The sequence below is a fragment of the Apteryx rowi genome, unplaced genomic scaffold, assembly GCF_003343035.1.
Source record: "Apteryx rowi isolate R43461 unplaced genomic scaffold, aptRow1 scaffold_78, whole genome shotgun sequence".
Lineage (NCBI taxonomy): Eukaryota > Metazoa > Chordata > Aves > Apterygiformes > Apterygidae > Apteryx > Apteryx rowi.
The window spans coordinates 2,586-17,730 of record NW_020451071.1 but is presented as its reverse complement, the minus strand read 5'-3'; the positions used below and the strand labels follow the sequence as shown (position 1 = coordinate 17,730).

Below are 15,145 nucleotides of genomic sequence, written 5' to 3'. Positions count from 1 at the left end.
CTCAGATGTTCACTATTGAAAAGATCAGGGGTGCTTATAAATTCTGTAATTACCCTAAACTTTGAAAATAGATGTAGTGTTTCAGAAGTCAGATTAAAGAAAAGAGCCACGTCTCAATGATGCATGAAAGCCTGAAAAAATGAGTAAATGGTGCCAAACAGACTGCAGCAACATATGCACTGTTCAAATTCAATACGGTACAGCTCAGGGCGCAAAGCTCTTGAGCTCTGAGTATTGGATAAACTGCCCTTTGTTGCTGAATCAATATGGAGATTTGATTGTGGGGCAGTTTATGTTGTCTCTTGGAACGAATATTGCCCATAATATTGTAAAAAGTCCACAGGTGAATTTAAGCTAAATGGACAAAGTACATTTAGTTGAGGTAGATGAAAACAATTCATTTGAAGCACTGAAGGAAACTTTTTTTGTTTTTATAAGGAATTGGTGTCTGCATGCCATAAAGATGAAATGGTAAGGCTAGTACAAGTATCCATTATATTCCAACAAGTTAAAAGCATTGCAACTGTTAAGTGAATTTTTACTAACATGAAAATCTCTATATTTATTTAGGGGATAATTTTTCTCATTCTAGTCATTCCTGTATTAAGAGCTAAAATACATTGTTTTTTAAGAAAATAAGATACTGATCCATGCTGAATGCTTAGCAAAACTAAGGTTTAATTCTCCCCGGTGTAAGCTGTCATTCAAAAAATGAGAAAAAAAAATTTTGTGAGGGAAAAAATGACTTAAGTATATAAGCACTGAATAATTGAGTAGTGAAAGGAGTGAAATTCTAGTTTTTCACTCAGATCTTAAGACTATAAGTGAATAATACATTTCTCCAGTCTCATCTCCTAAAAAGGACAGGTCAAAGAACCTGTTGTTCAAATGTGGTTGAGGCCCTGCAACTGTTGCTCATGAAGAACTGCTCTCAGAAAATATTTCCAACAAGCAAATCCTGTCAGTTTTCAAAAAACATGTTTTTAAAAGCCAAAAACCAACTGATACTAATGTACTCCCTTTTAAACAGTCTTTTGAAACTGTTTTTACTTCAAATCTTTTCTTTTTTGATCTATGAAACCCATTATGATCAAGTTCAGTGTTCTAAAAGTTTAAACTTTTAAAAGATTTTTTTTTATTTAAAGTATTTTGCATATGTCTAACAAATGCTGGGCCTATGGTATACTTAGAAGTCATAATGGGGTCCAAAATGTTTTGCTTTTTTTTAAAATCAAATTCTAAGTATTTTTATTTGGACTTTTAAAAATAAAGTCCACAAATACTGGGAATACAGTGTTTTTAAGACAAAACTTTCTTAAAACTGTGCCTGTCTATTCTATTAAATTCTAAATGATTGTTTGTTGAAATATGTGCTTTTCCCTAAAGTTTTACGTGTGTTTTAGCTTTGACCACACTTTTCATAGGAGCAATGTTTCAGTCTTCTGTAACGTAGGTGGGGTTTTTCTTGCACAACTCTATTTACAATGTTCCTTCTATAAAGAGAACATTTCAGTAGTTACATTTCTGATTTGAACTTTTTAGAACTTTGGTCTATGTATATTTTTCCCCTCTAGTCTGAAACTAAAATCTTAATGTTATAATTTACTTTGAAGGAAAAAAGCATTTCTGTCTAGCTCTGCTGGCTAAAACTCTTGCCTTGTTTTGGTTTTCACCTTTTCAAAATCCTAAGTAAATGTCAAAAATCTATGGTATTTACTTTTTTTCCACAAATACAACACAGTACAGTAACATGTTCAGTTCATCAAAACTAAGTATTTTGCAGCTAAGAGCTCATGACTAAGATTAGAAATGGTGAAATTCATAGCTTAAATCATACTAAGATACACAGTATAATTTTCTTCCATGCACCATTTTCACAGAATAAACACCTGCCACTTTTTAAGATTAAAACAAAGTTGTATTTCAGGAGTTGGTAAGTAAGTAGCTGATAGCACAGCTGGCTTCATGCCAGGGAAGAAGCACAACAAGGAAATGACAAAAGGAAATGAACACAGTATTAGTGGAAAACACATCCGAGGGCTCTCCCTCACCCCTTAACAACGGAAGCCAAGGCTACTTCTATACTATACACTAGCCCTAAAAATGGTCTAGTGCAATTCAGTTTGGAGAGGCTTGTCTCCCTGAGCATGCTCTCTTGTCACTTAAGGGAAGCAGAGCCTAATTTTAGCTTTGTGAATATTGCTTCCCCCGAATATGCCGACTGTGTCCAAATTCAGATGAGGGCCGCCAAGACTCCAGAAACTCTAAACTGAGTGGAATTACTTTGTAATTTCAGTTCTGTTAGAGTCAATCTGAAAGAGATGAACTTGTCAAAGTTCTCCCAACCAGCACTGTCTTGTGGAGCCAGTGTTTAAAGTCATTAAGAGGTCAGGTAGCCCAAAGCATTGGGGGGCAGCAGGGAAGCTGCCTGTTAGTTGAACCGAGAAGTAGTTTTTCCCCACTGAATCATAAAGGGCTGAGACTTTTTCTTCCAGTTCTCCTGAATCCTGGACATGGCTGTAAGACCTGCTACTATGACTGAGACACTACATATTTACTGCTCCCCTGGGGTAACAGTGCAAAACATTATCTGCTCCATTTATCAAATGTTAACAAAAGGAAAGACAAACTTTAATGCCCAGAAGGAGGGTCTTGGAGTCCAGTGCCTCAGTGCTATACATGCTACAAACCTCTTCCCTCCCAGCCCCTCTACAGGGCCCTGTTTATGGAAAAGCCTAAGAATGAGATTTTATTCTGGTAGCTGATTTTCAGTAATGTTTATTTCCAACTTCAAATTTCCACTCATCATTCATTGGCAATTTACTGTTTTGTGAGTTTAATGCTCTCTTTAATACATGTTTAAATGCTCTGAAAAACTTGGAAGTTCAAAATGAATATGCAAATTCAATTAAAAAAAAATCCAGCTACCTGCCTAAAAACAATTAGTATTTCCACCTCCCTCACAGCAGGAAATCCACAGCAACTGCCTCAGCCTAATGCAAAGTTTTGCTACTCTAATCAACATTAGCTTAAAGTGAAAACAAAGTTAAGCCCCAGTTCAGGAAGTACTGAATATGTGAAAACAGGAGGTAGTTTCTCATAGAGCTTAACTGTCTCACTGGGTTGGTGTTTTTATGCAACAATTTTTCAAAAAAACCCAACCAAAACACCAAAAACAAACAAAAAAAACAAAAAGAAAAACAAGAAATCACACCTCTTCTTAGATTACTATTAGGGGAAAGTTTCTGAAAACAGGAAATCCAGTGTTAAGTGAAGTTAACCCTGCTCTTACACCCACATAGAGTTTTCAGTCTAGCCATGCAGAACTCCTAAGACAGGGAAACTGCTGAGCCACTTCCAAATAGCACTTATTCAAATAGTCTGTTTCTATTTACTGAGTAACCAGTATACAGTTTATCTTGCACTAATAGCACTGAGGCATCATAAACATTACTAAAGTTAGTAAATAATCGCAATTTTAATTTCACTGCTAAACAGTTTGCTAGATTAAGAGCTTGATTCCACCAGTGCTTTATACAGTTCTTAAGAACAGACTATGCACATCATTAAGTAACTGATTTAATTTTGGAATATCCAAGTTTGTTCCATGCTTTTAACACAAAAAAGTCTGTCCTGTGCTGTGACATTCTCTTCAAAAAGCCAAAAGACTTGGCAATGTCTTTAAAAAACACTCATACAAAGTTTTCATATTCAGAACAGTCAAAACAGTAAATGATTAGTACCTTGCATAATTATTACCAACAAATAAAGCTGCTGCAGCTGGCAAGGATGAACCATGGATTTTATGAATGTTACTGAAGTGCATCTCATCTGGTACCTAAGCATGCAGGAAGGTGGGCAATAGAGTTGATAATTGCTGTAAAATTTTAAAAGGCTTAGGGTAGCAATTTATAGCACTGTCCAGTGAAAGTCCTGAACTACACTGTTGTTAAGCTTTAACTAGCATGATTATGCATGGTTTAAATGTTTGGTAGCTGAATGAATCCAAGAAGTCACGTTACAGTCAGCTTCAAAGATGCGATTTATTTCAATTAGAAATCAATGCCAGAACAAAGTGTTTTGAATCTGATCACACCACTGACTCTACCCCTATTACCAGAGCAGGCTCTATCAGACACGGAAGTTAAATAGCTTTATTTTTTTAAAACCCCAGTAAAAGCCACAGGATGCAGAAGGTTCTTTTCATTATGCTAAGCAGTAGTAAAGTACCAGACCTCAGCTGATCCAAGCTGGACTAAATATGAGAAGATAGAGTGACAAGGCACACTTCACAACACACCTAAGATGTGTTTAGATTTTGGCAGAAAAACAAGGTTTTTCATCAAAGAGATATTAAGGCCTGAAAGGTCAGTAGTTAAAAAGAGTAGTTTACCAGAGTATCTTTAAGATTTGATTGCAGCTGCATTTACTGTAAGAGACATGACTCCAAAACAAACTTACCAGGACAAAATTGTATCTTTGACTTCAAAACTAAATAGGATAAGTACCTTTTAATAAGGTGGCTTTAGGAACCTCATATATAGCAGTATGTCACTTCCCTGAAGAACATATCAAGTCTCTAGTATCAAGCCAGTAACAAAATAAAGGTAAACCACACTCAGTTCAAAAGGAAAAAGAAATAAAAAGTGCATTTGGTTTAACAAACATCACTACTGAAAAATTACATTTTTAGGTTGTGTGTAGTGAAAATTTGCTTCTTTCTTGGGATTGTTATATATTGCATATTTCCACTTGATGATGTTCTTTTCAAGAAAAGGTTACAAGTAAAAAGATGACCATGTCTGGAATCTGGTGATACAGAAAGCTGAGTGAAAAAGAAAACCCAAGTTAATTTTTTTCCATCCCATAGTAAATTAATCACTTAGCATATTTCAGTCTAAATTTTATACAGACTTTATAAAATCAAAACTAGCTTAAGGCAAAAAATAAGGTATAAAAAAAGGACATAGGACCAGGAAGATAAATACAAAAAATCCCACTAGTTGATTTAACTTATTTTATTCCCAAATTAGGGCTGACATTCAGACATTTTCTAGTTAGCTTTAGTTTGAGATACCAAGCTGTAGGGCCTGTTCTTTCCCTTCAGAGGCTACACCAGAATACCTTTGTCCATTTACCATAATTCTGTATCAGAATTTGTCTTAAATTTATTACTTCTTCATTCACCTTGAGCCATTTCTCCTTCACTTAAACTCTGCCTCTGTATTTTACAAATATTCAAAGTATGTGTCAGATGATAGTGTGATCCCAACTCTCACCCTTATGTACTTACTGCAAGAAAGCAAAACTGAATTCTGAATGAATAGGCTGTAGATGGTCTCTTTTGGTTTTCTTTCTGAATTTCCCAGTCTAATATCTCTTATGTACAAAGTTCCCAGAACAGTACAATTTCAGTATCCGACTCCGTAAACAGAACAAAGCATAGCAATGAAAGCATGCCTCAAACTACGCATCCCAGGTTTATGCTCAAGATTATTCTCCGCTCAGAACTTGTGTTGGAATATTCATCCAAAATACTTTGTGTTTTTAACAATGTGATTGATTTATTTAAAGCAATGAGAAATGACAGAATTTTTGTTCCAACTTACATTGCAAGAAAGAAACAGGGCTTATCAAGGCTGCCTTGACTAAGAAAGTGCTAACTTGAAACAGATGTAAGGTAAAACATACTGACCTCAGAAAACGGATACATATTTAGGCATGTATCTTTTGCTTAGCCAAAGATATTCATGCACTAAGGGCAAAGCATTTCCAATTTCATTTCTCTATACATTCTATAAAACAGCTTAAAAATAGTAATGTTCTCAAATCCCAGTAATTATAACATTAGTTCTGCCTCCCTCTAATTTGGTTAGCTACTGAGCCTTTTTAAGTAGTTCCTATTTTCTTCTAGAGTGAACAAACCAAATCTGAATCATTCTGAATATGTGAAATGGAAGTTTGAATGCAATTTCTTCTCTATACCAACTTGCCTTCTAATTTCTCCCTTACTGTATATTTCAGCAGTCATAATCACTATTCTCACAGTGATCAACACATTGATGTTTCTACAGACACACTAATTTCCCTTTGTCATCAGAGCATCTTGACTACATCTTACATATTTGCTTCTCTCTCTTTACATATTTGCCTCTCTCTCCCCTCCCTCTCCCTATTATAATTTGAGCTACAGTCCAAGTTACATAAATAACCACACATTTCAACATTCCCCATATCATGTCACTTTGCATTTAGTATGTTATATTTTACCTTTTCTGAAGTTGCCAGGTAGGTTTCAAAGAGAGAGGGAGCAGAAAAAAACCCTACACCCACACAGCCTTATCAGAAACAAACAGGAACATTAGCAGATGCACCAGAACAATTAGCAGACAAATTCCAGACTGTAGCACAGAGGAACATGTAAAATACACTGCATAGTTCTCTTAAGTACTTACCTTCAGAAAAATTCTTACCTTGGTCTGGATCAGTGCTTTGCAGTTATTAATACTGAATCCATCAGATCTGAAGTCCTCATCATCTTTAACATTTGATTCTTCAAAAATGTCATCCTGGCTCTCTGGAAAGTCCTAATAAAGCATAATTTACATTTTTTTTAAACTAGTATCTATCTGATCTCAACATATGCAACCTATAGAGAAGTTTTCCCTCAAATAACAATAACCACCAAATTTTATTTCCTGAAGCTGTATTTTGATTTGTCAAGCAGCTCCCCCTGTATTAATATAGTTCTATGACAAAGCAAGCTCAACACACACAAATCAAATTGTGACTTAAAAAAAAAATGCTATTTCCAAATAAATTATCGCTATTCTACACTAGAAAATAGCTGAGAAATACATCAGCAGCAGCACTGTTAAAAGCAATATGATTTTCCAATAAGGGAAAAGAAGTAATGATACCATTTGACGTTGCCTGTACATTGGTTTAAGGCATCTGTATCTACGGGAGGGACAGGAACAGAAGAGATTAACTATGTTGGAGAAGTCAAATGACAGTTCTGTAAGAGTTGCTTTCGGGTGCAGAATAGGTCCTATACCTTCAGCTTGGTAATTCTGTTTACATCTAACTTGCATGAGAAGTGAAATATGTCCATAATAGGAAAATTACACACAACCCCCTCCCTCCCAAACACACACTTCAGCAATCAAATTATTAATTAAAATAGTTACTTCTGAAAAGCACAAATGACTAATTAATTTGAGCCAGGTTGAATACTAAACTATTTTTGATACCTTTGTCTTCTCAAAATAAGAGATTAAACAGTGACATTTCTTTGGGGGATCTTTCAATACTATTGGTTTGTTCTCTTGAGTTTATTTAAAACATACTCCTCTCCCTCAAGTCTTGCCAAAACAGATAAAGTAATCTGAGAAAAAGGGAAATGGAACACACTTTCAACTTGTATACCATTAAAACATCCAGTAATTGCCTTAACAGCCTCACAGATTCAAATCCAATTTTCACTTAATGAAAAGATAATAGAGGCTAACAATTTTCTCATACATTGAGCAGAAAAAAATAAAGCCATCTTACTGAACACATCTGAAAGCTACCTCTATAAACATACTCAAAGCTGAACGTACCATTTAATGCAACAAGCACTATATAATGGAGGCTTCAGTGTAAAGATAATCAAAACTTGATCCCTGCACAACTTTCATAGTAACTGACACAATGCTGAGTAAACACTACACTATCATTTTAAAAAGCCCTCTTTAAAGAAACCTATGATTCATCCACATATAGTTCATTCCTCATGCATCTGCATGTATAGCTCACATAAATCAGGATTTATAACCAAGTGTTTGTGCTGGCATACTAGCCAACCTTTGTTCAATTACCTTTTGGTTTGCATTTATTCCAAGAACACTCAAGAGGTTTTCTTGGCAATGAGATTTACTCCAGGGATGTCTTAAGCTGGGGGTATTATCAAAGTCTTTAAGAATTCTCCATATGTTTCCACAATCAATGCTAGGAAAGGAACACAATTTAAGGCTGTAAGATGTAGAAGGTTTCCAGTAGGCATATATAACTAAAAGTTATTTTCATCACAAACAATTGCACACTAGCCTACCTTGAGCTAAAAAGCAACTTACCTTAAAACTATTCCTACATTTGTTCAAACTATCAACCCATTGTACTAATAAGGTTGCACAAAAATTAACAGGAACAGCAACTCAACATCATTGTATGTTTGAGGTTCTCAGATAAGAAGTGCATTAGAAGCATATTTCAGAGATCATTATATGCCCACAACTTGGATTATCCAATTAGTTCTGTGAAATGCAGGTAAACAGTTCAGCCCTACTAATTCTGAACCTCACATCCTGTCTCTCAGACCTTTCTCCTTTATTTCAGCCATGTCTCTCCAACATAGCAACCTGACACTCAGACAGGTTACCTTCTGATATCTGGTCTAGACATACGCGTACTACAAAACAGGGAATCAAAGCCAGAGGCACAATACTACTGAAGCAGTGAGAATTAAAGAGCTCCTTCTGCATACTACTTTGGGATCTTATACTGCATTCATGCTAGATAAATCCAAGCGCTTTTAGTTTAGTATATGATGCAAGTGTCATTTATCTTTAGTTAATTCAGCGCAGTATATCAGGGCTTTTCTGTCTTTAGTAGGTACTCTTCTAATATTGAAGTCCTTTTAAGACATATATCCATTTTTCTTTTTTCCTCCACAAGTTCAAACCTGTTACCTAATTAAAGCTTAATGCACATGTGAGGAGCTTGCTGAAAGGATGCCCACATTAAATGTATTTTATTACAATTCTTGTGATATTTCCAAAGTATGGTCTGAATAAGTGACCCAACTTTCTAGATACAAAGCCTCAGATGTATGCAAAAATAACTACAATACTCTTCAGAAGCTGTTGATCCTTCAAAAACATGTAACAAGTCTAAAAGCATTCCAGCTGTCTTGAGAGAGCTAAGTCAATGATACTAATTGCTGTTAACATAACCCCAGGAAAGAAGCCAGATGCACCACAGATTCAGAAGCAAATCTTGTTTAACATGAAAAGAAGTTACCACCTGGGAAAATTGGGAAGGGGAAAAAGAAAGAGCAGGTTGTCAGTAGAAGCAGCAGCAACACTCTTGCTTTAGATGACAGAGAGCAAGTCAGATGCACTGTAAAGAAAGAACAAGCAAACAGGAAGAACAGGCTGCCTGTTGGTGTTCTGGCATTCCAGAAACTTAGTCATAAGAAAGCATACCAACAGCAGAAAGAACCCTAAGCAGGAATTTATACTTTTGATATATTTCCTACCTTGTTTTCCAACAGCTAAAAAACAATCTATTTCCTTTAATAACACAACACAAAATTGGTAAGATCCATATGCTTAAAGAGAATAGTGATTGAAAAGAATTTCAGTTTGAAGTTACTCTGCAAGTACTACCATTTTTAAATTATTAAATAAGCAGTGTAATTGCTGAGTTTTTTTTTTTTTAATTATTTCTTTAAACTCATTACCAAAGTTGATTCTTCATAAGTTCAGGAATCCCAGTATCTTCATTATTTGTATCAAATACATGATCTAAGCTTCTTATGCTCTCTCTGGACTGTGGTACAGAGACTTCTGGAAAGCCCAACTTAAATATATCCTCATAGCTGTGGTTTGCCTAGAAAAAGCAGAGTTTTATTACAGACATTATACGGGCCAACCCAGCAGTTCACAAAGAGCTGGTCCAAGAATTACAATGCTTCCACTGATTTTATTATCATCTGTATTTAATATTTGTATGAATATTAACGGAACAGAGGGACTGACCCTGTAGTTCAGTGTTTCGAGTATTTACCTAGAATTAGGGAAGGAGAAACAAAAGTCCAAGAGTTTCTGATAAACTTGAGTCTAACTTCCGAACCGAGTCTCTTAACTACTAAGCTGTAGACTGGTTTGCCTACCAACAGCCAAGATTCTTTCCAGTGCTCAAGAAATCCAGCCCAGGTCAAAACAGATACATGCATCAATTCAAAAGTTTGTTTTGCTAACTTGGTATTTTCTAACACACACAATTTAACCAAGTGTTACGTAACTACTAAAGGTTACACTTACCAGTAAGTATCATCACTGTGCAAGTCTGCATAAAAGCTGGAGTTAATCTTACTTCCTTACACCAAACTTTTTCCAACCTATGTTAGTCTGACCTATGTTGTCACATTTACATACTTGCTCCTCCTCCTCCAGCAGTGATAAGAACAAGGTTTGGAGGACTGAACATAGCCACATGAGCGATCCTAAATCATACAAACAGGCCAAACAAGCCAAATGGAAGCAACAAAGTTACCTGAAGAGTAATGAACACATACATATACAAGTAAAATGTGCAGAATTACATCTTTTCTTACAGGGATGCCCTCATGCCATCTGGTCCAGATTTAAGCTTTGGTCCTTTCATTTATTCAAAAAAGGAATTACTGCATTTTTTTAAATCAAAACAATGAATTGTCTTCATTATCCTATCCTGTAGATGGACTGCAACTGAGGAGCAGCCATGTTGCATGAAAACTAGAAAATTCAACTAGTCAGGTTTTTTTCATTGCCTAGCACACAAATTTAAACTAGAAAAACATAACAAATATAAAGGTATACTTGATATTTTGATAGTATTCATTTAATTGCAATTCAAACAGCTGAAATAAATTGAGATACTTCCATAGTTTTATTATACTAAACTCAGACAAACGAAGTGGAGTTTGAGAGAGTACAGACTTAATCTAATGGGAAAGTAGGCACAATCAATGGAGCTGGGCTTCTGTACTTCTGAGCATGCTCCAAGAAATGGAATTTGTGCCTCACATTGCTCCTTTCTAAAGCATAGGCCCAACTAAATTACCTTTCCTGAAAGGCGACTGCTGGCACATTCAGAGTCCTGGATGAAAGTTTGGAAAGCAGAATTCTACGAAAGAACACTGACTAAATCATATGGGGAGAGTCAGGGTCAAGGAAAAAACCTCTAACTAGTTACCAAACTCCAAATGGGAAGAGAGCTAGAGTCAGGCAGCTGTTCTTGGCATTTGAGGAAAAAAATAGAGTCTTTAAGAAGCTTGAATTGAGGGAAGCACATGCCTGTCTTGTTTGTAGTATCTTCTTGGAGTCTGATGTCACTGACATGCATACAGGCCACTGAAATGATTATTCACTGACTTACAGTTTAGCCAAGCCAGATGAAGAGTTCAGCATACAGAAAAAGTGACAGATTATATTTGTATTAATTTTACCTTTATTATTTTCTACTTAGGTAGGTATTTCTAAAACAAAATCGACGTATACTTTGCTTTACCTTATAGCTTTGTAGTGATTATAAATACATGAATGCATGAATTTCAGATCTGTGCTTTTAAAGTAAATTGTCTATATCCAATTATATCAGAATATTCCAGTGTTTAAGCAAGTCCATGAGTTTCTCTCAAAATGGTCTGTATTTAAAGATATGGAAAACCCTTAAAGTTTTTCAGTCATGTATGTGAAGTATCCTGCTACTGCAAGCAAAACAGTGATTGCTTTCGTCTTAAAATACAGGACTCTGCCTCAAGCTATCATCATTTAATTGAAGCACTTGACATTGAAAGTCGGATGAGATGATTTTTGCAGGACCCTTCCAAACTAAACTTCTCTATATTGACCATGCAGAAGACAGAGTCCTGACCTGAAGAGTTTATGATCTCAAACAAACAAAATAAAAAACATAGAAATGAAGGATGCATGTATATTATACGTCTGAAGAAACCTGACAGCCCTATTGCTGCTTCACTATCCTGAAAAAAGAAAACTCAAAACTCAGGGCAGAGCTAAGTTATTTAGTTCATACTGAACGTTTTCCTTTGCCTTAAAAAAAATGCAAAAATAAAACAAAGGCTTCAGTAACATGAAGATGTATTGCTGGATTTCCTTCCAAAAAGGAATCTGATGTATTCTATTTCAGCTCCAGTCATTACATACTCTCCTTTTTCAACATGAGACTTCTTGTCCTAATCTTAAGCAGTACAAACAGTTTAGCTCCTGTTTATGCATACTAATAACTCATCACAAGGTATGCTCTGACCTCTGTTCTATCACTGCTACAGCTTACTCCACACGTGTCTTCATGCCTTCCCCAGTAGGACCTCCTCAATAGGTAAAGCTCCCCATCGAGGACAAGAGAACCTGTCTCCAGAAAGCCCTCAGTTTCCACAGACATCAAAAACTCACCTCTAACAGGCTACAAGTGGCAAATTATTATTGCTACTGATTAACTCTGCGAAAGTTTTGGACAATTGCTCTTTTTGTTAAAGAAATGTTTTACTTTAGGATAAAAGTAGTATGAATGAGTAGTATGAATTTTTGTTTTGTATTCAGACATTCTTATTTTCTTTTTGCTAGTTTGCTTCACTTTGATAAGCATTAAAACATATTAATTGGAACATGGTATAGCCACTAAACTGATTTTTGGGGGGTTCAATATGAATGTATTATATAACTTAGCATTTAATCAAATTTTTAGTTCTAACATTGTATGACAGAATGTAACTTCCTATGCTAAAAAACGAAATATATTTATTAAGTTATTGCTCTTTATTATTTGTGTCAGGTTTATTGAAGGTAGAAGTTAATCTAAAATGCCAGCGTTAAGATTATTCAGGCAGTATATAAAATACAAAAGTTGCCAATTTCTGACTTAATTTTAATAATGGTTTATTTAAATAAGCTTGCAAACAACTCATAAGATTTTTGTCCACCTTGTTTTTGTTACCCACCTTCCCAAAATTTGCTTCCTATGCCCATTCTATACAACTTGTAAACTGCACGTGCTTCAGGGCAAGGTTCATTGGTTCTAAAGGCTTATATATCGCTAGTGTCTAGAAACAAAACAACGCGTTACATTCTTTAAAACTCTCCGGCAGGAAAACTTAAGTATTTGTCAAACACTGTAAAGAAGTTGCTTTTGTTCCACTTAACTGCAACGTAGCTTGGCAATTTCTCTCCCTCTATAGCATTATCCTCCAAAGAGGAGACATTCAGATACAAATCTTTGGATGTAGGAAGCAGTAGTACAAACATTTTCAGTCTTTGGTTTACTGTTAGCACATACCTCATTTACAGGGCTAGAAGCCTCCTGTCTCCCAGTGTGTAGAGATGGCTCAGAGCAAAAGTGACCAAAAGAAGCACCACAGTGTCCTCTGCATGAGTCCATATCACCTTTAGAAGTTTTTGCTGACTTCACCAAAACTTCAGGATTATGACTGAAAATCTCTGATTTATCTAAGGACTCCCTGAAGCCTTCAAAATCACCCCAGGAACCATTGGGTTCTAATGTACTATGACTGCTCTCAGAAACTCCCTCACAACTTCTTCCTTTGCTATTCACTACAGGGAGGCTTTCCTGCATTACTTCAAGATTAATCATTTCTTCATTATTTCTCCTTTCATTTGAGTAACAGGCGCTTTCATGGAGAGACATATCACTTACATCAGCTACTAGATCTTTCAGAGACATCCAGTGTAACATGTCTGTATTACTAAGACTTTCTACTAGTGACAGGTTCTGCATTTTTGTTTAAAAAAAAAAAAAAACAGAAATCATTTGTTAAAATCTGCCCTGCAGAAAGAGCCAGTGAAGTTTAGATGAGGTAGAAATCTGAATATTTCCAAAACATAATCCAATTCTTCATTTCACCCCAATGCTAATCCAAAACATGATGTCCTTCAGTCTCTCCTCCAGTAATCAGTATGTGCATGTTATTCAGTCTGACTTTCTGTGTAGAATATTAGCCTGCAAAGAAAGAACTATAAATAAATACTTCTGTGATAACAGCTATATAGGAATAAGAAAGGATAGCTGATAAGGTAGGAGAAAGAATGCTTGGTTAAAATAAACACATTCCAGTATTACACAACTGAAAATTGCAAGAGTTAGGACTAAATTTTAAATAATTTCGCCTACCTGCCCACATCACAGTACTCGGTGTATCAGTACTCAGAAAATATTTAACAAATGTTCTAGGTATTCTCTATCATTAATTCATCTTGTCTCCTATATACTCAGTCAGTACTCTTTTTGTTTGCATGGGCTTTCCCTAGCTGAAAGATCACTGAAAAGGAGAATATGTCTGCAGCAGCGCAGGAAGTGGCTGTTTAATTCTGTGAAAGATGTAGTGCTTCCAACTATTTAAGTAACTAAGGCAGATTTAGTAAGTTCATTTAAATTATATATGCAAGACTGAATTTATAATTTGAGACTAATCACATCTCTTCAATCAGAAGAATGCTTGTGGAGTTGCCTTTTGGGGAAGGGGGGGGTAGAAGCTACAGTAAAATGACTAAGAGACTGGTCACTGTTAGAGACTTTCTGTACTTAGTACCTGCAACAAATCTTGATCTTCAAGTTTACCTAGCGGGTAAGCAAGAGTAGCCAGGCATAAAGCATGAAAGGCTTAAGCCACAGCCAAAGGTGGCTCACGCCTTCTCTGCTGCGCAGGCAAAAGGGGATTTTTGATGGCAGCACTGCTAGCGCGGGGCTTGAAGGGATCAGGGAGGACTTGGCACGAGGCGGAGCTGCCTCCAGCCGGAGCCTCTCAGGGGACCCCCGGCTCCCCCGGGCGGGAGCGGGGCAGAGGGAAGCCCCGGAGGGCAGCGCGAAGCGCCGCGAGAGCCGGTCGCCGCCGCCGGGGCTGCACCTGAGGGAGGCGGCGTCCCCGCCGCGCTCGAGTATCTGCCCTGGGGAGGAGGCACGTCCGGCCGTTTTGCCCCAAACCCCCCCGGGAGGTGAGGGCCGCGGCTCTGCCTCAGTTTCCCCCGCTGCACGGGCCGGGCGCGGGGCCTGAGCGAGACTTCCCCCGCGCCCGGCGCGGCTCTGCCTCGGGGGGGCCTCGAGGCCGGCGCTGACCGTTACGGCCGTTGGGGCGGGCCCGGCGCTCGCGCCCCGCGGGGCAACTCCGAGCCCCGACACCTCGGTCCCGCCCCCCCCGCCGCCTTCTCCCCGCTCCCGGCCGCAGCGGCGGGGGAGGGAGGAAACAGCCTTACCCGCCTCGCGCCGCGCCGCGCTCCCGCCCGGCCGCCGCTGCCGCGCAGGCCAGAACGCCGGGCCCAGCCCCGGGGCCGCGGCCGGCAGGTCGCCAGGGGCAGGGCCTAGG

General features: G+C 37.5%; 1 protein-coding gene across 1 annotated transcript; it reads right to left on the bottom strand.

Annotated features, from left to right (window-relative positions):
• Nucleotides 1-4,018: 4,018 nt before the first annotated feature.
• CLBA1 (clathrin binding box of aftiphilin containing 1) lies at nt 4,019-15,076 on the bottom strand. Its single transcript, XM_026088673.1, has 6 exons — nt 15,036-15,076; nt 13,105-13,785; nt 9,506-9,654; nt 7,863-7,992; nt 6,474-6,587; nt 4,019-4,825 (listed from the first exon to the last, which is right to left on the bottom strand). The coding sequence occupies exons 2-6, from the start codon at nt 13,561-13,563 to the stop codon at nt 4,682-4,684; spliced, it is 996 nt and encodes a 331-aa protein (XP_025944458.1). The 5' UTR covers nt 13,564-13,785; nt 15,036-15,076; the 3' UTR covers nt 4,019-4,681.
• Between the last annotated feature and the right edge of the window lie 69 nt (nt 15,077-15,145).